This window comes from Pipistrellus kuhlii, unplaced genomic scaffold, assembly GCF_014108245.1.
Source record: "Pipistrellus kuhlii isolate mPipKuh1 unplaced genomic scaffold, mPipKuh1.p scaffold_m20_p_32, whole genome shotgun sequence".
Classification (NCBI taxonomy): domain Eukaryota; kingdom Metazoa; phylum Chordata; class Mammalia; order Chiroptera; family Vespertilionidae; genus Pipistrellus; species Pipistrellus kuhlii.
In genome coordinates, this window is record NW_023425532.1 from 3,435,393 (window position 1) to 3,461,155 (window position 25,763).

The window sequence follows — 25,763 nt, forward strand, 5'->3', positions numbered from 1 at the left end:
GGGAAGCTGATGGGGAATGCTGTGCAGAAGGCAAAGGGGTGGTAGCTGCAGGGAAGGACTTTTGCAGACCCCAGGCAACCTCTTCTCCCAGGATTAGCCCCTCCCCGGTCCCGCCCCCCCCCCCCCCCCCTGGTTTCAGCAGCAGAGCAGCGGGCGGTGTCAGTGGCCACGGGCTCCTCCCGGCCAGCGCCAGCGCGCGGACCGCGGGCGGGGCTCCGCTGCGGGGTGTCCTGGGCAGGCAATATAAAGGCTAGGCAGGGCTGGAGCGCGCGGGGGCAGCAGCAGCACAGCGGGCGGGGACCAAGATCCAGAGACCAGAGCAGCGGGCACCCAAGGGCCGGCACCATGAGCAGCAAATGTGACGTGGTCGTGGTAGGGGGCGGCATTTCAGGTCAGTCGCGACTGAGCGCCTTTCCAAACCTCATCCAGTGTTGGGCGGCCTTGGGTGGGGGCTGTGCCCAGGAGCCCCTGGGTTCTCTGAGCTCTGAGGAGACCAGAGCGCAGCAGCGTATAGAGCCCTCCCTGCTGGGTAAGGCATGGTGAGCTCCTGGATTGAAGCCTGGGGCTGGAAGAGTGTGGAAGGTCTGGGAAAGGCTTTGAATTTCTCCCTTGGAAGGCTGCCAAGCCTATGCATGCTGTAATTTTTGAAGCAAAGGAGGGGGGGGCAGGGGAAGGTCAGGGGAGAGAGTCCTACTTCCTACCTCTTAGCACAAAGGTCTGCCACTTGCCCCAAGCAAAGATAAGCCATTTGCTCCAACCTGGCCTGGACACTCCACACCCACATTTGGAGCAGGCATGCACCACAATGTCTTGTTATCTTGACCCCCAGGAAAACGACCTTGAGCAGCTCCCATTCAGAAAAAAACGGGGGTTGGACTCTGGGGCAAACTATTGCCAAACACCTTCCTGACCCCGATTCCCTGTGGTTCCATGATTGTTACAGGTCTGCTGTGGGCTGCAGGGCTTTCTTGGCAAGTGTCTCTTCCTCCCTCATCTTGCCCTCCACCCCCTCTTGCCCTGCCCCCCTCCCGGAGTAGCTCAGGCCGCTGGTGTGGAAAACTTGGCTCTTTGGCCCAGCTTGGTAGGAATGGGAACAGAGACTACCTTCTTAGAAACAGGTTATGGGGTGGGGGGCACCGTTCTCACAGGAGGAAAGATGGAGTCGGTGGGGGAGCCTCCCTCTGAGGAGGGCCAGTCGGGTTCTGTGGAGTGAGTCAGTGGGAATAAGCAATGCTTCCAGAACAACCTGCTGAGCAGGGCCTCTTGGTGCTTGAGGAATAACTAGGCCTCCCAGGGCTGTATTGGTTAAGACTCTGACCAGGTCTCTGGAGCAGAGATTGGCCTTCTCCCTGGGAGGCTGGCAGGGCAAAAGTGCTCTGACTCTGCTGTGCCTGGTGAGGAAATCAAGGCATTGGATGTTGGGTGCTGCTCCTGATACTGGGTAGTTTCCTCTATTCCAGCTTTACTCGGCTTCGAGTTGGACCTCAGGCTACCACTGCTGTTTGCCAGGCCCTCCTGAGGCTCACCCATGCCAGACTTTGTGCCCAGAGCTGCAGGTACATAAATGCATAAACACAACAGCATGCTGCGGTGAGCCAAGGCTATATAGATTTCATTTTCTCTCAGCAGTTTTGATATCTTTGTCCTGGAAGAACTTGGACTTAAAAGTACATCTATCTAGGTGTTTTAGAAGTATTACTTAGTGCTTCTTGATGCCACCTTATAAAGCATCCCATCTTATGGAAGCTGGAGGGTCTCTTTCCCCAAAGTCTTTTTTGCCCAAAGGATATCTAAAGGGTTCAGATTCTTCTACCCCCTTATTTGTCCCTTTCTGATTTGTATTCCAAACTTTCAAGCTCGCAGAAGTTATGCTAAACTCATATGGGAAGGATAGATAAGGGTTTAGCTATTTTTTTTTCAAGCAGTGGTGAATTTCTTCACTCACCCCCAACCTCTCAAAACAAGGCCCTTCTGAGAAGATCTTCCTTTTCTCAAGAACATTGCATGGAATAAGCATTGTTCTAAAACCAAGAAAGCAGGGTTCCAAGGCTTTACTCAATTGCTCTATCTGCTACATAAGGATTACACCTATTTGTCATGGCTAGATCAATTTGTCATGGCTAAGGTCTTTGTGAAAATCAAGTGAAGCAATAAGTGTGAAGATAGCTTTGCAATTTTGACATATGACACAATGTTCTACAAGAGTTTTGCTCATTGATTTAGATAGACATAAGGTTAGGCTGTGGTGAGAGATGCAAAAATGAATTACATTGTTATTGCCATGGAGGTTTGTCAATCCAGGAAGGGACTTGAGATACCCAAACAAGGCAATATAAAGTAGAAAGCAGTGTGTGCCAGAAGAAGAGTCCGTTCATTGGTTCATTCATTATTAATTCATTCGATGAACATTTACTTCCTGTCCCACATCTTATCCCCAAGAGAATGAAAGGTGAATTACACAGGGCTGTTGCTCCTAGGGTGCTCAAAGCTGATGTGGCAGGCAGTCATGAAAAATTAATACTAATGACCTATGTGATAGATGCTTTAGTAGCACATGCAAAAGTTCTAGAGAAGATGATTAGAGAGAATGTCAGATTCTATCTGAGAAAATCTGGGCAGACTTCACAGAGGAGGTGACAGTTGAAGTAGATATTAAAAATGAATATGAATTTACCAGAGGACTAGATGAAAAAAGCATTGTAAGCTAAGGAACAGCTTCAAAGGGGAGGGGGAATGGAGAGATATGCAAAAATGTAAATGGGCCATGGCTGGTTAGAGTCTCATCCTGATGACATGCCAAGGTTGCCGGTTTGATCCACAGTCAGGGAGCATATAAGAATCAGCCAATGAATGCATAGATAAGTGAAACAACAAATCAATTTCTCTCTCTTATCAATAAATAAAAATTTTTAAATGTGAATGAGATTAGGAGGACACATTTCCAGCTATAAAATAAATAAGTCATGGGGATGTAATGTGTAGCATAAGTAATATAATCAATAATGCCATAATAACTTTGTACAGTAGCAGATGGTTACTAGACTTACCATGGTGATTACTTTGGAAGGTATATAAATGTCAATCCCTACCTTATATACCTGAAACTAAGATAATATTGTATGTCAGCTTTGACTTTTAAAAATTAATTAATTTACAAAATCACAAATATGTGAAAGAACTTGGTAGCATGCTCAGGAAACCTTGAGAACTTCAGTGTGGAGAGTTGGAGGGTCTGGTAGTGGTCCAAACTACTAAGGTCAGTTGGCATGAATTGTGGAGAGTCCTGTATGTCATCCTCAGAAGGGTTAATACTTTCTGTGGACGGTGAATGGACACGGGATTTTTCATTCACCAAGTGGCATCTGTCAATTGACAGAGTTAGCAAAAAGAGGGACAGGAGGACAAGGAGAGCAGGTTTAGGGGAAAGATGAGACATCTGGAGTTGGAAGTGCTGGAAGGACACACAGGGAGAGATGTCTAGCAGGTAAAAATGCAGGGAAGAAGTTGGATTTGCAGAGAAGTTTTAGTTGAAGCCATTCAAGTAAATGAAGTGATCCAAACCGAGGTGTAGAGAGAAGAGAAGGACCAGGACACAACAGAGAGGGTGCTTATCTTCACCACAGGAAGGAAGATATTTCAGTCATTCTCCATAGTTTGATGAGAAAGATGAGAAACTGAGAAACTGGAAAACACTTTGTTAATCTTAGCTGAAATGTCATTTCCCTGGGTGGCCTTCTGAAATCCCCCAGATGGAAATAGATGCCTCAAACTGTTTAACTCTCACTTCCACATTGTTCTTTTCCATGAGTTTTTAATTGTTCATGTATTAGTCTAATTACAGGCATATTTTGTTTTATTGCATTTGGCTTTATTGTGCTTTGCAGATAATGTGTTTTTTACAAATGGAAGGTTTATAGCAAGCCTATGTTAAGCAAGTCTATTGGCAACATATTTATCAACGGGTTCAGATGAAGGTTAGCATTTTTTAGCAATAAAGTATTTTTAATTAAGGTATGAATGCTTTTTAAAGATATAAAGCTATTGCACACTTAATAGACTATTGTATAGCGCAAATAGAAATTTTATATGCACTGAGAAACCAAAAAATTTGTTTGATTTGCTTTCTTGTTATATTCACTTCATTGTGGTAGTCTGGAACTGAACCCACAATATATCTGAGATTGTCTTTATATTCAATATGTTTATTTTCCACTAGACTATAAGTCTCTGGATCCTGGAAATGTATCTTTTTTCCTTCCCAGAGATCCCCCAACCCTCAGCCCCAGAGCTCTGCCTGGTCCAGTTAGCACCCAATGAATATGTTGAATTAAAGAACTTTACACCAATCAAAGTAGCAATTGATTTTACTTGAAACTCACATTCATTTACTACCAACCCTTTTGCATTTCCTGCCAAATCGTGTTAAGAATAGGAAACATGGTAAAAATCAGAATTTTAGAATTAGTTAGGTAACTGACTCAATGATTTACATTTAAGAGTGTCTGAATTGGGTTCTGATTTTAAACGTTGTTAATTATTAAACTTGGTACATTCTGATAATTCTCTGATAGTTTTTTTAAGCTGTCAGCAAATTTTAGTCACTCCCATTGAGATAAATAGAAGAGCACTGGGGTATCGTTGGTTAATATATAACACTTTTTTTTCCTGTTTGAAAAACAGGAAGGCAATTGTGAAACAGCTTTTTTAGAAATCTATGTAGTATCTAGATACATACCCACTGATATGTCTTTCATCTAAGAAGCAAGTCATCTCTGAGTCTTGGCAAAGTCGCACCTATTTTCCAGGAACCGGACCATAGCAGATTGTTTCTGTCTCAAGGCTCAGTTGTAGTGTTTGGGCTGGTGGAACCATGGCAACTATCTTTGGCAATTCTGGACTGGCTCTTGCTCAGTACTCAAAATAAAAGCTGCTAAAAAAGGAAAGTTGAAATAGAAAGAAGGAAGTGCCTGCCAAGCTTGAGAGAAGACATTCAACCAGTTGAGAGTTGGAGCCAGCCTTCCGAATTGTAAGCAACACCTGGCAGGTGATCTGTGCACCCAGGAGAGCAAGGCTGCTGCAGGCTTCCACGACTGGTCGACTGGTTGGGAGGGAGTGTCAGAAATGGTCGATGAAGGATCCGGAGCTGAGTGAGGGACATGGTAGATAGATATGACCTGTGTGTTAATAGCAAAACCACCTCCTCATCTTGAATGATGAAAGATGAAGAACATCCCTGAGCTTCTATAACCTATGCGAATGTTTTTTTTTTAAAAAAAAAACACAATCATTGTGTACAAGGGCTTGGTCATTTGGATGTCCCATTCAAGGAAACAGTATAGAGAGGCCATATGGCAAAGTTAAAAGAGCATACTTGGGTGTCATACAGATGCGCTGTCAATTCCATTTCCTGCACTACAATTGTATCACCTTGAAAGTTCCATAGCCTTCTTGTTCTTCAGCTGCCTCACCTTTAAGGTGAGATTTTGGATACTTTTATGGCAGAGGATTAGAATGGATGCACTGTGATAGCATTAGATGAAATTGTACATGGAGGATTTTTTTGGAGAGGTGGGAGTATTTTTTTAATAACGTGAATTATAGCAACAGTACTTATTTTGAAAATCTGTAAATTAAATAAAAGTACAAAGAGAAAATGAAAATTAACCATAATTGATCTTACAAAAAACTACTGTTACTATTGCCAAGTATATTTTCTTTTTGCCAACCATCTATCATATTTGCTACATCATTGATAGCCCTTTTAAAATAAGTAATAACAGGCCAAAACCGGTTTGGCTCAATGGATAGAGCGTCGGCTTGGGGACTGAAGGGACCCGGGTTCGATTCCAGTCAAGGGCATGTACCTTGGTTGCAGGCATATCCCCAGTAGGGGGTGTGCAAGAGGCAGCTAATCGATGACCCTCTCGCATCGATGTTCCTAACTCTCTATCTTTCTCCCTTCCTCTCTGTACAAAATCAATAAAATATATTTTTTTAAATAAAATATAAAAATAAAAATAAATAAATAAATAAAATAAGTAATAACATTATGAATGTTTAGTTATATCTTAAATGCTTTTCTTTTATATGATCTTGATAACTTTATATGACTTCATATGATTATATTTAATTTTATGTAACCAATCTCCTCTGGCTGAACATCTGTATTTTAAAATTTCTGCGATTTTAAAGCTATTAGGAATATTCTTATACCTAAACCAGTGTGCACACCTCTGGTTATTTCTTTAGGAAATTCTTAGAAATAAATATTGGTAATCCTTTGAAGACATTTAATAATTGTTGCAAAATTGTCATCCCAGGAAAGTTTTACTAATTTACGTTATGATGGAAATTTAATAATGGGCTTCTTAATTACGAACATTTTCCCTTCACAACAATATAGAGAAAAGCATGGTTCTCCACCAGTTTGCAGTTGTAATGTAATGAAGTTATAGGTCTAAAAATTATAAATCTTTAGTTTTATAAAATTTCACTGTGACAAGTAAATCTTGCTTTCTACAATATGTTGGCAAACTGATTTTTGCAAGTACTATTTTATCCCTACCATTATTTACTAGAAATATCTTTTTGCATACTACTTTAAAAGTTTTTGGATGCCATTCACCTTGCTCTTCTAGATATATAAAATCACTAATTAGATAATTCTGTTGTCTTTCAGCATAGAAAATAGCCCTGTAAAAAATAATGATCTATGATTAATTATTTTTACCCATCTAGATTAGACATGAATATAGTCTTTGTTCAGTCTATTGTAACAGCTGATCAAACAGCTGTGTCCTGTTTAAATTTCAATTTCCTCTCTAGTTTGCATTCAAATCCTATGTTAGATTTTAATTTATTTAGAAGTCCGGTAAGATACAGTTGACTTTCAGAATAGCCCCTTTATGCTCTGCCAGTTAGTCAAAATCAAACAGTCCTTGTTCAGCACTGATAATAAGCACACACAAAGGCATATGCTCAATGAGTTACACTAGTTCATCAAATGTTTCCTATCTTTTTCTTCAGGGGAGAAAAGGAAATCATGTTTGCTGATTTGTTGATTGAGTGATTGATTGATTGATTGCTTCATTCATTCAGTATATCCTTATCAAGTGCCATATTTACCAAACATTGGGCTAGGTGTGGGGATATACAGATGGGAGAGGCACATCAAGCAGAGGCAGACACATACAGCTACATACAAGCAGATGCTGAGGGGTGGCGGGAAAGAATCCTAATAAAGCTCATTTGGTTCAGATGACATGAGGAGAGGAGGATGGGAGCTTTATCAAAGGACCTGAAGGAAGATTTGATGATAGAAATGATTGGAAAGATGATCAGCCAATTTAAATATTCCTCCTTAAAATATAGCTAAGTGGCAGAGATTCAAATATGTGCTCTAATATACACAGAGCATTGACATTTCAGTTTCACTCTTTTTAATGTTGGCCCTACAGTGGCAGTGTGAGCTACCCAGTCCTCTTCAAGATAGGTACTCCCCCACCTCCAGAAAGTGTTGGATGCTGCTGGCTCACAAGTGAGTCCCTCTCTGGAAATTGCCCTTCACTGAGAGGCGCTGACTCACCCAAGGGCATTCCCTTACCTTGGGGGTACTCTGCAACAGATATGTAGGTATAGAGGCCTGGCACTCTTGCCTGAAGCTCCTTGTAGGATTGACCAAGGCCTCCAATGTGACTGTATTCAGTTCAACTCCTCCCTCTGCACAATCCTGTTTTCCTTACTGCTTTCCATGTGTTTACCTCTGATAAAACTTCAACACACAAATTTCTCTCAGAGGCTCCGTACCAGGGACCCTAATATAAACAGACAATAATTGAATAGCATTTTTGTCATGCATGTCAAAAGGGGTTTTAACCATGAAGCTTCAGTCAGTTGGAGGTGGAGACCATTAAAATACTTGTGTGTTGTTTTTTGTTTGGTTTTTAGGAGACAAAACAAACAAACAAACAAACAAACAAAAAAACAGAAGGGCCTGGGAATGTGCCGAGTCAGAACATCTTGAATTGGCATGTGGAGAGATATGACCCTCTGTGTAATTCAACAAATGATTTAAGGGCCAGAAAATCAATTTTTTTTCTTTTTTTCTTCAGTAATCTGCTACTGGTTTTACAGTTGGGAAAAGGAGACAATTATCCATTTAATATAAGTTTAGGATTGCTGAGAAAGGCAGGAATCTTGTGCTCTGGGTCCTGAAGATTCTAAGCAGCCATTTCTGTTCAATTGTAAGCACATCAGTGGGAGGGATAACCATCCCCTCAACTCCTGACTTGGTGATTGATGTACATCAGAATGGGGAGGGTACTCAAAGCCAGGTGCTTAGGATCCAGCAGTGCAGAGCAGCTAGGAGACAAAGACAGACTTTCCCTACTGGCTCATTTTCTTGAAGATGATTACAAAGCATAGAAAAAGACTATATATAATTCAGAATTATATAAAGTCTAATGGTGATAACACTTTGTTTCATTCCAGAAAGAGAGAGAAACCCTGGCCGCCTCAGGCCTGTCAAACCAAACCTGGTAGAGCTAGAATTACAAGCATTGTGATGACATTAACACTTAAGGATTCTGTTCTCTAACTGTAAAAGACAAAGCACAAATTATAGAAATGCTTGTAAAAGAAAATTGGGGGCTAGTTTTTAATCCTGTGATTCAGCCTCTTACATTTATTACCTACCCAAAATCTTTGCTGGCAGCATACCAATCTATCTGTGTGTCTCCTGCTTTCATTTAGAAAACATGATGTGAGGACCTCCTATGTGCTAGGTGTTAGGAATAAGAAATCAGTTCCAACTTAACACATGCACGCACATGCAAATAATGACATTAAATTAAATTTCCTATGCCTATTGATTGTTGGCTCATTTACAAAAAAAAAAAAAGTACTTTTTGAATGGGAGAAACATTTGTGTTTCTTCACCTTTGGAGTAAGAATGGATGCTAAAATAATTTTGGTTTTGGTTTCCAAGTGTGTCCTCATCTAGCTTTTTTAGTCTCACTCATAAATGATGTGATATTCGTGGCTTTCTAAGGGGTAAGTAGAATTTTATAGATGCGTTTTATGTTATCAGAAATCACGCTGCATGCAAAAGGGGTTAACTCTGAAAGGCAATCACCTGGTCCTAATTGATAAAAGGCAGAACATCCAAAATACACTGCCTGTGATCTCTTCTCACTTTATTCCTTTTCCTCTGACTTCAAGGAGAATGTGTCCTAAGAAAAATTGAGTTTTCTGTAAATCAGTCTGCCAGTCCGCAATATTGAACTTCCAGAGGACAGATCTGAGAAATGGCGAAAAGTACAAAGAGGTTGAGATGACTGTAAGTTAAGGGAGGCAAAAAACACTGTGTGCGGAAGGAAAATGATTTGGGGTTTATGCTTGTTTTATTTCTGGGTTTTAGTTTGTGAACAGAAAACTATGAGAAGCTGATAAAAATGAGAAATCATTTTCCTTCTATTGTGTTCTTTTAAAGGTATATTTCAGTAAACCAAGATATTTTAAATCTGGCTTCCTTCCCTATAGATGAATTACTTTGAAAGGAGTTTATAGGTTAAAGATTGAGAGGGTTAGGGGCTGATAAGAAGGCTGAAGGGAATAAGCAAAGAAAGACTCATGGGCACAGACAACAGTGTGGTGATTGCTGGAGGGAACGGGCTGGGGGAGGCAGTAGAGGGTAGAGAGGACAAATAATGGAAGAATATTTGGCTTGGGGTGGTGGACACATAATACAGTACATAGATGATGTATTGTGAAATTGTGTACCTGAAGCTTATATAATTTTATTAACCACTAGTCCCCCAATACATTCAATAAAAATAAATTTTAAAGAGATTGCTTGAGAATAAGTTTTAAAACAATCTTTAAAATTAAAAGCATTAGTGAACTTTAAATTTCCAATGAATGTGTGTTAAGATATTTTAATACCTTTTCTTAGAAAATAAGGATTAAAAAATAGTAGCAATTAGAATTTAAATCAGCCTTCAAATCATGAGTTCTATATATAAACTGTTAGCATCATTTTTCAACATTTTTCAAATACAGTGGAGGAAGACTTCAATGGCAATGAAAAACGATGTTTGTGAGTAATTTGCATTTGGCAATATAAAAATCACTGGTGTCCTCAGCAAGAGCAGTTTAGGTGGAACGGTAGGGATGAAAGCCTGACTGGATAGAAATACAGAAATAGAAGCAATATGTGTAGATAACTTATTTAAATTTTTTTTATTGATTTCAGAGAGAAGAGGGAGAGGAAGGGAGTTAGAAACATCATGATAAGAGAGAATCATTGACCGGCTGCTTCCTGCATGCCAAAACCCAGACACGTCCTTGACCCAGAATGGAACTGTGACTTTCCTGGTTCATAGATAGACGCTCAATCACTAAGCCATGCCAACCAGGCTAGACAACTTTGTAAAAGTAACTTGAAGGGACACAGAAGGAAGGGGCTGTATCTAAAAGGCGATGTTAGACCATAGTTAGTTTTTTGTTTGTTTGTTTGTTTGTTTTTTGTTTCTTTGTTTTTTGAAGCTGGGTGATAGTAGAGGTTTGTGTGCTGATGAAGTGGTCCAGGAGAGAAGGAGAAATTGATGATGCAGGAGAGAAAGTATATGATTAGAGCATCCAAGCTCTTGGGGGAATAGGATCCAAAGATAGGTGGAGAGGTTTGACTTTGTTCAAAAAGTCAATTTGTGTAACATCATAGGAGATACAGGTATAAGTGAGGTTATATAAGTGGCATTATTTTAGGAGATCAAATGAGTTCTTTCATTTCTCAAAAAAATTAAAGGGAGCCCTGGCTAGTTTGGCTCAGTGGATAGAGTGTCAGCCTGCAGACTGAAGGGTCCCAGGTTCGATTCTGGTCAGGGGCACATGCCTGGGTTGCAGGCTCAATCCCCAGTTGGAAAGGTGTGCAGGAGGCAACCAATCAATTATTTCTCTCATCATTGATCTTTCTATCTCTCTCTCCCTCTCCTTTCCACTCTGAAATAAATAAAAATATTTAAAAATGAAAGGGAGTCATCAGCTCAAGAAGTCTGGGGAGTTGTCATGTAGGAAGTTTTGGAAAAAGAGATATGAAATAGCCATTTGAACAATGGGAAATTACACACTAAGGTTCCAAAGAGTCATTTAATTGCATTAAGGTATCTGTCAAATATAATGGTCTTCATTGTTGAAAAGAGATGTTAAAGTATTCTTTCTGATGATTAATCAAAAGATACTGGTTTCACTGCTCCAAATCCATAAAAATTATTGACAGAGAAAAACATTGCTTTACCCTTTTCTGATATGGTTGGTGGGTGTTTGTGTAGTCCATGATACAGTTTATCCAATTATTTTGTTATAGATTAAAAAGAAGGTAGTTTAAGACCCAGTCATTTGTCTGATGCACAGCTTGAAGAAATATTAAAGCCCAGGAAATTATGCTACTAGAACAAGACATGATCTGTAGGTAAATCATCTACGCTGACTCAAGGGATGGTGACAGATCCTGTAAAAATTCTTACATTGTTAATAAGTATTTGTAGGGAGATGAAAGTGAAGGAGAAGCAAAGGCCTGATTAATTTCCAAGTCCAGCCTGCCTATCACCAGATAGCAACAGTGGCCCAATATATGCAAATAATTTTGCACACATAATCTTTGCATCAACTCTGCCTGCAAGGTATCCTGTTTTACAAACTGAAATCAGGAGTTCAGAAGTTATTTGCCCAGGAATCCAAAGTGCCTAAGAGATAAAATGGGATTGGAACCTAACTCTTCCAATTTCAAAGCCAAATACTTCGTAAGGTATTGGACTCATTCATGGGACAGATATTTTGGGGGGTATTTACCTTATAATGGGCAATATGCTCAGTAGCTTATATTTTGCCACAGTTCTTTCACAACTATTCAATGACAACTGAATTCAGAGGCTCTCACTAAGATTTAAAATGATCCTTTTTAGAAAATATAATTTTCCCTAAAAAGAATTGAACCTAATAAATATATAAGTAATTTCATCTGAATTCCATTTGAGACATTGTCTTTACAAACATTGTCAGCTTGTTTTGGCAATCTGTTAAATCTTTTATCAAACTACAAGTAGGATTTTGGCCAGACATGGTGACTTTCAACCTATCTCCAATTTGTTGGTATGAAATAACAGGAAAAACTTCTTTCCAAAAATAATTTTTAGCTAAAAGCTTAAAATTATGGATCTCCCAAAGGATTCTTGTGGATTTAAATACAAACTCTACCTTGGTAAAGTCCACATTTTATCCTCTCCTTCTTGAATCTCTAATTTATCATTTCATTTTTGGTAAAAGAAGATGTTTAAACAGAGAAGAATTCAAAGTGTTCTACAGCCAGACTCTAACCACCTTCAGGCCATTTGTAACATCTGGCTCTTGTACAGACTAGCATCTAGGAACTGGGTGAACCAAAGAAAGTGTGGTATCTCTCTGATTTTATGTTCTACTTTAAAGGTGTTTGCGAGTCTGAAAAATCATGTTGCTAATCCATAGGAGGACTACTATCATGACAATGAGATATTTCATCCTCAGATCATAGTCAAGGAAATTACCATGGCATCATATGGTTATCTTCTATGCTTAAACAACAGTATTCTTAGAAGAGTATGTTTTTATTTATTTGCATACATTCCATCAAATTCCCCAAAGGATTTGGACCAGATGAATTAAAAGTTTAGTTTCGTGTAACAGTTTTTATTTTATATATATATTTTTATATTTTATATATATTGATTTTTTTACAAAGAGGAAGGGAGAGGGATAGAGAGTTAGAAACATCAATGAGGGAGAAACATCCATCAGCTGCCTCCTGCACACCCCTTACTGGGGATGTGCCTGCGACCAAGGTACATGCCCTTGACTGGAACTGAACCTGGGACCCTTTAATCCGCAGACCTATGCTCTATCCACCAAGCCAAACTGGCTAGGGCTTGTGTAACAGTTTTTAAAATGAAGAATATAACACACAAACATGAAAAAAACAAACTGTAATTGGTGGTTTTGCATCCTGCTTTTATGGGAGACCATATTGAGGTAAAGCAAAATACATTTTGTCTACCACAATTACAATACACAGAAAATATCCCACTCTTTTCACACAACAAAGGGTAAAGACAAAAAGCTTGGATACAGAACAAGACTCATTATGATTGCTGACATCTTTGGGAAATGCAATGGTTTGCATATAAAGCATGATGATGAAACTTTTTTTTTTTTTTTTTTTTGCTTTAGATATTTTCTGAAAGGTGTTAGAAGGCAATCTCATTCTCCTATCTCAAAGTGGCAGCATCTGGAAAAATGTTTCTATGGCAACTCATGAAAGTGATATTTCTTATCCTTTTTAAGATCATAAATCATCCCATGGCCTGAGGCTTTGTTCAGTAAAGGTCTTTATTTTAGAAGCTATTGCCATTTAGTTTTGTGTTACATATTTTGACCGTCTTAGGAAAACAGAGCAAAGGGCTTCCAGGAAAATATGGCATCTTTTTCATATTTGGGGGCAAAATACAAATAACATAATTCTTGACTTTGATTCTCAAGAATAAAAATGATGGTACACATTGGTATGTTTGATTTATGCTATGTGTTGTTTTTATTTTCCAAAATGTCATGATTGGTATGTTCTCAGGAAAGAGGAGTCAGTCTGTACTTAAGGAGGAAGAAACTGTTCAGCCAAATCACCTCATGATGAATAGTTCCCAATGACTGAAGATCTTCCTGCAGATATGGTCTCAGAGCTTTGAGATCTGACAGGCTCTGGGTAGTTTTCATAGATATATTTGGTCAAGAATGTTAATAAGGAAGCATTCTAATTTTAAAACTTGGCACACTTTAAGACATTTTTTTTTAAACAACGTACATCTTTGTATGTTATAGAAAATAATGTGAGTCATGAAAAACACATAATGACACAGAAACAGAACTGGGTTCATTGTCAATGTTAACATGATTTTTTAAATAATTGGGACGAAATCATTTATATAGTAGCAAAGTACAGATGTTTCATAAGATTTTCAAGACAATTCATTTTGCATTTTAAACATTTTGTTAAATGTCAGATTTTGATATGAAGGACATTCCACAGATTAACAAAGCAAAGAATGAGGCACATGGTAATTTTGATTTTTTTCACTTCCCTCTAAATCGTAACTTGTCCACTGCTCTAAAGACACCTTGAAGAGGCACTTTTGTCACCTGCACTGTGTACTTTTCAGTCTTCCATGGCATCTAATGCTTGGACTGTTTTCCATGGCATAAAACTGGAAGCATAATAGGCTAAGAATGCTGCACATCACTGATTTCCAATCTTTCAAACAATTTGCGTGTTCAACCCAAATTTAGGTCTCCGAATAATTGAAATAGTTATTACTTTGATAAATTTTTCCCAAGTAAACTACTCAGGAAGAGGTAGGCATTAGTCTGCTATTATTCCTGTGTGCCATGCTATGATTATGCACCCAATGAAGACTCCTTGAGTTAAAATCCTATGGACCTTACACCTTTTGGAAGCAACAACTGAGATAGATAATCTTATCAGAAGCCTATCATGGGCATTAGGGGCTATTTCTGAAAGTGGCAAATATTAATTTGTTTGTAAAGTATCAATTGATCCTGCCTGTTAAACTAAGTTTAACTAGCTTTTTAAAAGTACAAAGTCATGAAAAGCTTGATCCTACATTGGTTGCAAAAGTTACATATCCATTTACAGTGTTTCCCAAAGTGTGGTACGTGTACCCCCAGGGGTACGGGAAGAGTTTGGTGGGGGTACGTGTTGCACTGGAGTTTGGTGGGGATATGCACTGCACCGTACTTAGCTGCGCCTAATTCTATGTTCTCATGAGTACGAGGGGTACTCAGCGTTACGAAAATTATAGAAGGGGTATATATATGTCAAAAGTTTGGAAAACACTGATTTAAGAGAAAATTCCTGCTGAAACCGGTTTGGTTCAATGGATAGAGTGTCGGCCTGTGGACTGAAAGGTCCCAGGTTCGATTCTGGTCAAGGGCATGTACATTGGTTGCAGGCACATCCTCAGTAGGGGGTGTGCAGGAGGCAGCTGGTCGATGTTTCTCTCTCATCGATGTTTCTAGATCTCTATCCCTCTCCCTCTTTGTAAAAAGTCAATATAATGTATTTTTAAAAGTTGGCTTTTTTTATTCAAGACCATATTGCGCTTTCCCTTATTATTATTACCTGTCAGAGAAATGGCCACATAGATAGATGCTTGTCCTGTCCCTGATGCTGCCTCTCCTGATAACAGCTGCCCCTCTCCATATTGGCTGCCTCTCCACTGTATTTTTCTTTCTTTGGGTACCAGGTGGTGACTAAGAGATCAGCTTTGGGGCTGAACTCTGACCTTGACTTTTACTACAATAATTGTATACTCTATGTTGATTAATGAATGCCTCCAATCCTCCATTTTTTCTTTTTAAAACAAGGCTAATGATACCTCTCAGCATTGTGGTGAACACCGAAGCACTTTGTGTGTAAAACACATCACACAGAGTAAAGCAAGTACTCAATGTTTTCTGACAATGGCTGTTATTATTGTAGATATTTTAAAAAAACTGTTATTGCATTGAATCAGGAAATGATTGCTTAAGAGTTTAAACAGTGCCAATTACATTGTTCAGTGTTGTAGGGTAAATATACTTCTGCTACTTTATGATTTTTTAGCAATAATATTGCATTCTACTGGGTCAAATGGGAGTTCTATTTTTAACCAACCGTTTATAACAACATGGATGTAACTGGAGAGCATTATGCTAAGTGAAATAAGCCAGTAGAAGAAAGATAAATATCTCATGATCTCACTCATATATGGATTATAACGATCAACATAATTTGATGAACAAGAATAGATCCAGAGATAAATGGTAAGAGAGGGGGAGGAATTAGAGAGCAGCCAAAGGACTTGTATGCATGCATATTAGCATAACCAATGGACACAGACACTAGGGCAGTGGGGGCTTGGGAATGGCTGGGGGGTGGGGAGAGTCAATTAGGGAAAAAGGAGACATATGTAAAACTTTATACAATAAAAAATAAAAATAAATAAATAAATACCTTCACAGAGAAAAATAATAATGCATTTTAAAATTCCCAGACTTCATAGAGAATGCACCATCTTTCATATTTTTGTTCTACAGCGCATGTGTTAAAAGTTCAAAACAACTGATGTAGAAATGAACTCGGAAACAATCTTGCTGTAAATCAGGATGGCTTTGTATAGTTTATGTTTGCTTATTCTTCCATCAGTCAAAGCATTAGCCCTTTCACCAGCCATTACCAAGGAATCCCTTGAGAACTACTTTTTTTATTTCTTTATTGATTAAGGTATCACATATTTGTCCTCATCCCCCCATTCCCATCCCAAACCACTCTCCACACATGCCCCCCCCCCCATGTTGTCCACGACCACTGGTTAAGCTCATAAGCATGCACACAAGTCCTTTGGTTGATCTCCCCCCCTTATCCCCTACCCTCCCTCTGAGGTCCGACAGTCTAATCGATGCTTCCGTGACTCAGGGTATGTTCTTGTTCATCATTTCCCCTAGATGATGTTAATCATTTCCTGAGCAGACCCAACTCCTCCGGTTCTCGGGTGTTCTAAAATCCCCTCTTCCTAAACTGCAATGACTAAGCCACTGATACTTGGGCCAATTAGTTTTTCAATCAGCTTTTGCCTATTGATAGCAAGCAAGACTTTTTAATAGGCCCCTATGAACATTAGTGTGACAAATTGTGAGATATTTACAACTTATTCCCAAATTGCTGTATTTAAAGATATTTTTGTCATTTTCTGTGTATGGTTTTTTAAGGCACACGAGCATATAGAACTCTATTCAACTCCTGGGTAGGACCCCAGCTGTTCTAATAACAGTTTTTGTTTACTATCAGATACTACTGGGTGACTGCATTTACTAAAAGACAGCACCTTTTGTGGAATATACAATGGTTGTGTATATGAGTGATGTTTCATTCTTAATCCTTTTGTTTAAGCTGCAGCATGCACAGCAGATCCCTCTGAATTCCCTGATAACAACTGTTACCATGGTTGCATCTTATTTCATATTTTATTTGTTGAACTGATTCTTGATAAGAGAAATGGCACTAAATTCTCTGTAATGTTGAATCTAAATAGAAATGTTTTCTCTTTTTTTCCCCCTTATGGAGATGAAATTAGGAAACTGGAGTTAGAAATCCAAACCCTGTATTCCTAAATAAGGGTTGTGCAATGCTCGTGCACACTGCACATTGCATGGGGCCTGTGGACTTTGTAACCCTTATCCTTCCAGCAACTGAAAAGCTCTGGGCCTGCCCCTAAGGAGTAATGGAGGGAAAGAGATGGGGGAGGGGTTGGGGGGAAGGGAGGGAAGGAGAGGGAAAGGGAGAGGGAGAGAGAGAGATGGATTAACTCAAACAATGAAGTGTCAAATCTGCCTCTTTAAAAAATAGGTTTTTTTCTTTTAGGTTAACCAATAGACAATGAATGAAACCTTGATTTTTTCTTTATGGCTTTTACGGTGGGCTCACATCTTGTTTCATAGATTTTTATCAAACAAGATACAAGTGCTGTAAGAGCATGTTGATCCAAATAAAGTGAAAAGTATCTTTGAAATGTAATTTATCCCTGAAGCAAAAATAGAGAAATGCAATCTACAGAGAAGATGGCCTGACTTTGCCTGCTGGCTCCTTATGTGACACTGGACACCTCTTTTTCCTTCAATTTCCTCAGCAGTAAGATGAGAATATAAATAGAGCCTTTAATTATTGGGTTCCTGTGAGAATCCATTGAATCAATATATTAAAAATTTTAGAACAGCTTTTCACATGCGATGAGCACTACATGGTTATTTCAATAGGAAGCTTTATTTCCCTCAGCATTAGTGGTGTATAAAAGTCCCAGAACTATTATTTCTGAAAGAAAAGATTGAAACTATTTCATTTATTGGTAAGGTACAGTGCCTAAATCTTTTCTTGATTCTATTTGTTCTCATAAAAGCAAATGAGTAAGGTAATTGGAACTGAGCAAATTCAGTTCATTATTCTTAGCATCACAGTGCTGTTGTCTGAGATTTAAAAAAAAATACTGCATCCTGGATGGACTTGTACATTGTCAAACATATTTGGTATATATGCACCACATCTTCTTAATCCACTTGTCTATTGATGGGAACTTAGGTTGCTTCCATATTTGGTCCTGAGTCTGTTAGGGTGTATTTTTCTCTAAAGTGAGGTGTTGTTGTTGTTGTTGTTGTTGTTTTTGCTGTTTTGTTTTTTAATCCTCAACTGAAGATATGGTTTTCATTGATTTGAGAGAAAAAAGAAGTGAGAGAGAGAGAGAAAAAAACATTGATGTGAGAAAGAAACATTGATTGGTTGCCTCCCCATCTAGGCCTGTGATCAAACCTGCAATCTGGGTATGTGCCCTGAATAGGAATTGAACCTGAGACATTTACCAAAAAAATAAAATCCCTATTTATTTTTCATACAAATAACAATTGGTTTTCTGACTTGGAATTTGGGTCTCTGTTGAGAAACCTTAGCCACCTGTAAGTTAGATATAGCATTATGCTGTATGTGAGCCACATGGACTTTTCTTGTTTGCTGTTAGCATGAAGAGCTTATCTGGAATTGTTATGAAGTGTTTGATTCTGATTTCTTATTGTACTTTCTCTCAGGTATGGCAGCAGCGAAACTTCTGCATGATTCTGGCCTGAATGTAGTTGTTCTGGAAGCCCGGGACCGTGTGGGAGGCAGGACTTACACCATTCGGGTAAGACATTAAGGATGGAATGGAAAAATATGGTATCAAAACTGATTTTTTTTTTCATTTTACTCTCTCTAAAAGAGTAAAAATTACTCTATTTCCCACAGCCTCACTCCGAATTATTTTTTCTTTTTCAACTCTTCTATACTTTTCTCTTCTTACCTCATGACACTTGGCACTTGCCCAGTAAAATATTATCCCAATAAATAGATGTTTGGAATAATACATCAGTGATTAAAACAAAGAATCCTGCCCTTAAGAAATATACTAGAGGCCCAGTGCACAGATTCATGCAGTGGTAGGTTCCCTCGGCCTGGCCTGTGGGGATTGGGCTGAAACTGGCTCTCTAACATCCCCTGAGGGATTGCAGGAAGGTGCAGGCCAGGCTCAGGGATCCCACTGGAGCATGGATCCATGCACCAGGCCTCTAGTATATGTGTAAAATCTTTGTTTAATATCTTTCCACCCTCCTCTTCCTCCTTCTCTCTGAGATTCATCAGTCTATTCTATGTTTCCATACCTGTGGTTTCTGCTCCTGCATTGAGTATCTGCTCCCTGGTGGTCAGTGCGTGTCATAGATACTGGTCAGCCAGTTAGTTGGTCAGCTAGTCCACCTGTAGCTTAGGCTTTTATATATATAGATATTCTTTTCTGGGGGGAGGAGGAAGCTAAATAATAGAAAACAAACAAAAACAGAAAAAAAAAGGACCTTCCCTGGTGTCACTGACTAGGAGGTACCCAGTTATGATTGGACACGTTCAAACACAGGGAACTTTTCTATTCACTTCTTGTTCAGAGTTTGATCCTTAGTCATTGGATGTGAAGCTAATTCAAAACAACATAGAAAACTTGCTATTGAACATAAGAGCAATTTCAAAGATTCAAATTGACCAAACATTCCCTGATGCTCTCTTTCAAACCACATAAGAAGTGATTATTTTCTTTCTTGTTTTTCCTCTAGCATTAGCTGCCTCAAAATTAGCCTCAAGTACTAAGTATTAAGAATTCACAATTCAGAGATTATAAACTTGAGGCACTAAAAACCAAACCATGTTATGGAACATTGTGAATGATGGGGTTCAGCAATTTGTTGCCTATACAAAGTTCAATTAATTTTGCTTAAATTTAAAAAAATGATTTAATAACTGTTAAATTACATGAATGGAGTTGAGAACAGAACTCAATTTTTCATGGATATACAAAATATGTCTATAACCTATGAAATGCTAATTTGCTTAATTCAGGGTTCTCTTTTTAGGCTTAGTATAACATTTTCACAATTATCTTTTTTTCCATGGGAAAACAGAACCAAATGGTTAAATACGTGGACCTTGGAGGATCCTATGTTGGGCCAACCCAGAATCGTATTTTAAGATTAGCCAAGGAGCTAGGATTAGAGACCTACAAAGTGAATGAAGTGGAGTGTTTGGTCCACCACACAAAGGTAAGCTACTCCATGGTTATTTCTTGATACAAATTTAAGATTATTCTTTCAGAGAGACTTTTTCAATCTTGAGTGTATGCAAAAGTATGTATTGTAGTTTATGGGTGTATTTCAACCACTCTGAGAATTTTTCACTGTTATCAAAGTGGGAGTAAGTGAGAATTCTCAGCCTGTTCAGGAAGGTAACTTATTGCCCATTTGGTAAAAAGTTTAACAAAACTAATAGAGAAAAAGCACTTGTGGATAAGCTATTAAATACCTTGGGGGGTTTAATTGCAGAAACACAAATAGCTTACAATTGAGTATTAGACACTCTAACTCTAATTAGCTCTTGGACTTATGCCCACATTTCTCTGTAGATGCTAGTCACTCCCCATGTTCCTGATCTTCTCACATCTCCCTGATCCTTGTTTTCTAGCATCATTACTTTGCTCCAAAAAGTCACTGATGTTCTCTGACAAGCTGAGATTCACTTACTCTGGCACCCTCCCATGGTGTCCCACGGAAGAACTGGCAGAAGTTTTGAATTTCAATCTTTCCTCTCTTCCTCACTTGCTTCCACAGATGGAAGTAAATAGTATAGGCATATTCCTCACCAGTAAAAGTTATCCCTTAGGAAACAGAAGAAACTAGCAAGTCAGTTTGATTCATATAACAATGTTGATAAATTGACACATATTATTTGTGAGTGCAAGGACAGATAACAAACTGTACACTATGAATCATTTAATAAGACTGGGAAGAAAAGTCTATCTATTTTGGCATAATGTGGGTAAAATATTTTCTTAATTCATACCTAAATGTTTGGTCCAACTCAGATTTTTTTTATAAGCCTTTTCACTTTGTTGCTACAAGTATATGTGTCTAGTAGAAAAAGAGACACATCATTTAAAAATTAAAATGTAGCAGGGTGACCGCAATTTTTTGAACATCAATCAGCAGCACTTAGTAAACATCCTTCACTGGGTTCCTTGCTTTTAGATAGGTCTCATTGACTGATTTCTTCTGTCTTCCTTGTCCTAATATGTAAGACTTAGAGACTTACTTCTCAGAACACTGGGAGCTCTTTTTGTTCTCTCAAGACAACGTAGATAACTAGAGAACATATTCACTCTTCTCTCTCTGTTTGTGCAGGTTTTCTTGGCAATCAGGAGCTATGCTCGGGATGGGGTTTTTTTTTGTTTGTTTGTTTTGTTTTGTTTTTTTTGTAATCTTATGGCTGATATTACCTTCCTTGTTTGAAAAAGATCACTTACAGTCAATACTTGCGAAAATGTTATTACACAATACTTTTACAGAGTGATAGCCAAATGGGCTGTTTTCTCAGACTATATCAAATAATGTAGGTGCAGCTACAAAAACACAAGCAAGTGAACAGTATCTCTGACTTGAAGCAGGGTAAATATATATGCCAACAGTGCTCTTTATCTATTTTAAAATAAATGTTATTGCTTTTTAATTATAACAAAAGTAAAGCATATTTATTGTAAAAAGGTAATTAGAAAATGTGGGTAAGGAAAAACTAAACCTCTATAATCTTACCTAGGGAAAATCACTCTAAAATATTCTCATGGTTCAGAGATGTTTCATATTCCTGCGTTGCTGTTTTCTGACCTCTGCTGGAGGAATGGAGGAATATCAATGCACTTTAAAAATGTCCATAACCCATAGACACAGACAATAATGTGGTGATGACTAGAGGGGAGGGGGGACAGGAGTTTGGTGGAGTGGACAAAGGGGGAGAATTGAACATATGCAATAATATTAACAATAAGAATAAAGTTAAAATATTGTATACAGCCCTGGCTGGTGTGGCTCAATGGATAGAGCATGGGCCTGTGGACTTAAGGGTCGTGGGTTCAATTCCAGTCAAGGGCACATGCCCAGGTTGTGGGCTCCATCCCTAGTGGGGAGTGTGCAGGATGCAACCAATCAATGACTCTCTCTCATCATTGATGTTTCTATCTCTCCTTTCCCTTCAATAAAATATTTAAAAATATTGTATGAACATACACATGCATATATGTACATGTTTGATAAAAAAAAACTTATTGTAATGAATTCTTACTAATGAGATCATTGAAACATTAATGAAGGTATGAAACAAAGATTTCCCCCCCAATCTTGATAGAGGTGGTAATTTGAGTGAAGAGTTACATGATAATAAGTATTGATAAAGTCCTTATAGCTAAGAAGTCCTCCTCAGACTAAATACTTGTTCATCAGTATCACTGCCTTCATATCTTTTTTTTCTCACTTATCATTGCTCTCTTTATCAAAAAACATATTTTTTAATGATTTCAGCGAGGGAGAGGGAGATAGAAATATCCATGATGAGAGAATCATAGATCTCCTGCCCGTCCCACACTGGGGATGGAGCCCACAACCCAGTCATGTGCCCTGACCTGGGACCAAATCATGACCTCCTGGTTCATAGGTCAACACTCAACCACTGAGCCACACCAGCTGGGCTCATTGTTCTCATTTTTAGCCTGTAAAAAGCATCTCAGATGGCCACATCCATTTATGACCAGAACTATGACATTCTATCTCCTACTACCTGGCAAAGAATGTAGTTCAGAAATGTGTCTCCTCTGTCATGTACGCAGTACTTTTGACATTTTGACATTGCTATAACAAGTTTCAATAACTACTATGGTATATACAAATATGTATTATATTTATACCTTATGTTTTTCAACAGACCTGCATGTATTTCTTAACCCAGAGCCTGAGAATATTTTAGATTTTTAAATGGAAGACAGAGTTTTATGTGCAGCCTTAATAAAATTAGGATAAGGAACTTGGGCATGCTGGTCAGAATTGAAAGTAATGAAATGAAGTTAGCCATAAAATAGAGACAAGCAGCTCACAGTATAGCTACACAAAGAAAGGGTGTCTACCTCAAGAAATGATGACTCTGGTATTTCCGGTTCCCTGGTATTTGTGTTCATGCCAGAGCCATAACAGGAACCTGCTGGTGCGCTGTTATATGCAGTCTTTATTGTCTGCTTCTTATTCGTTAAAAAAAAAATCTTCATATCTACTGAGCTCTACCTTATGTTCCTAAAATGTGGTTTTTCAAAGCCTTGTTGGTGAATAAAAGATACAATGCCAAGCTATATTGGGATTGAATTATCAGTGGGAAAAATTATCACTTCAACTCAAATTGCAATATGCAAATCAACTGCATAATTTAGAAGGGTTTTTTTTCCACTTCTAAAATAGTGGTGCAGCCATTTGTGCTTAATAGTTATTGTTAAGCATCTACTGAAGTTTTAAATCTGTTTCACAAATAGTCATGATAATTTCTGCTAGTATAGTTTAGAAGACAGCTGTTTAAAATGCCTTGCAAGTGACTTGTAAAACATTGTTCCTGTTTAGACACTCTATCATAATTAAAAAGACAAAAACTAAAAATTCTTAAGAAACATCATTATATGTGGACTTACACTTCTCCCTCTTTCATCTACTGTGTGTGTGTGTGTGTGTGTGTGTGTGTGTGTGTGTGTGTGTGTATGTGCATATATGTGATTGTTTTGTTGTTTGTTTTTTGCACTTTTGGGTTTTTACTTTAAAGAAGTTGGAGAAAATTCTGAAGTTTGGTGCAGTTTCGCAAATTTGGCAAATTTGGTGCAGTTTGGTGCAATTTGGCAAATTTATTTATCGACAAATAAAGTTTCTGTGTCTCAGAAGCTTTTATCAGTCTGAAATTTAGAACTAAAGTCTAATCGAAGTTTGCACAAAACTGCTTTAGGCATGAAGGCTAAACTGTTAAGAGTTTGGTAATGTAAAGATGTACCATGACTTAATATTAAGAGTTCAACTTCATACTGATAATAATTGCTAAACTTATGCTATCTGGAGAAACTGAGAAAAAGATGCTCTGGATTTAGTGTGCTTCCCAGTGGACAGAAGCCAAGCTTATTGTCAAAGACACTTCTGTGTTGCATGCAGTCAGCCTCAATGAGTGAAGGAAGAGACATCTCTCAAATATATTGCCCACTTGTTGCTGCTATGACTGCTATTGCTCAAATAATCAGAGGGAGGAGGCAGCATTTGACATGTCTCCTTAGCTTTTTGAGAACTATGAAATACCATTGAAAATGCAAGTACACAAAAAGCACATAAATTTAGAGAATGGTGGGAACTAGCTCTCTGTTGACAAGACCAGTTCAGTAAATTTCCTGAGACTGTTTCCTGGTACTTGGGAACAGCAACAAAATTGGAGCCAAATATTGAGAAATAAAATATTCAGATTAGTATTACATTTTACAAATGAAAACTGTCTTGTCACGTACGACCTTAATATGTCTCAGAAATCAGGAGACCAGAACGTCCAGTATTTTTCAGGTTCTTAATATCTCCTTCTCCAATCCCATTAATCCAGCGAAGCCTGGATCAAAAAGTACAGGGTGCACTTGCTTCCCACATGATTACAGAGTCTCCAGGAACAGGTTAGACAAACGCTTGTATTTCACCCAGGAACAGCTGGCCATTTCACATGAACTTCCCACATGCCACACAAAGCTAACTGGCTCCAAGAGTCTGCTCTAGCTGAGATGAACTTCATGAACCTTCTCTTGAACTCCCACCCATTTCATTTCTTATTTGTTGGAAAAAATATGTCATTATCATGGGAGATTTCCCCGACCCCCAAAAATGTGGAGAATGATAATTTCCTCTTTAGCAAGTGAAATCCCATTGTTTAGTGAATATTCTGAAGCTTATGCCAAGTTATTCTGGAAACCAACATGCTCATTGTATTATTTAGAAAATATAGGCAGATTTTTGACATGTAACAAGTTACTGAAAATTATGCCTTCAATTGCTGGATTTGGAGAAATATTTTGGGATATAAGATGAATTTATTCTAGGTCTCCAGAGTTTCCATTTGGAACTTAAAATATGATAAAATCAGTAAACATATTCTCTATATACAAACACACACATCTGGATAAACTTAAAGGTGAACAAACCAGGTAACAGACATAATTTTAAATTATGCTGGAAGTGGAAGGTAAAGAATGTATAGAATTCAGTTACAAGAGTGAAATGCAGTAGAGGAACAGCCCTGTAACTTAAATCTTGTGCAACTATTACATTGTCTACACTATATTATCATGGGGTGTGGCCAGGTAGTCCAAAGGAGATATGATGACAGGGGCCCAGGTCACCAAATAAGAGTGACTGATAAGGGAAAGAGCTTCATCAGCTTGGGTAGCAAGGGATTGGCAGGAAGTACGAAGTGGCCTAAAATGTATTAGCCTATCTTGCCATTTATTGAGCATCTAATATAAGTTACTACTATGCAAAGCACTGGGCTAGATCATTGAACTTGAGACAATTTGGGGTACATTTGGTGTTGGACTGTAGTATCAAAGATTCTCTTCTCAATATGAAAGGAAATGAACAAAAATAGGGAAATTATTGAATAAAGTTAAATTTAAAAAGTAAAGATTCCCATGCCACAGATAAACCAGAAAAAGATAGTAGCCTTAGATAATAAAACTTAAAAA

At 38.2% G+C, this 25,763-nt stretch overlaps 1 protein-coding gene across 2 annotated transcripts in view; it reads left to right on the forward strand.

Annotated features, from left to right (window-relative positions):
* Window positions 1-240: 240 nt before the first annotated feature.
* The window catches only part of MAOB (monoamine oxidase B), a 55,109-nt gene continuing 29,586 nt past the window's right edge, over window positions 241-25,763 (forward strand). The window contains exons 1-3 of one of the 2 annotated variants that reach the window (XM_036460521.2): window positions 241-391; window positions 18,712-18,806; window positions 20,107-20,244. In XM_036460521.2, the coding sequence (XP_036316414.1) occupies window positions 346-391; window positions 18,712-18,806; window positions 20,107-20,244 (279 nt within the window). In that variant the 5' untranslated portion in view covers window positions 241-345. Of the gene's footprint in view, window positions 392-9,026; window positions 9,052-18,711; window positions 18,807-20,106; window positions 20,245-25,763 lie in introns of those variants that run through there. The other variant, XM_036460523.2, reaches the window with a different exon arrangement.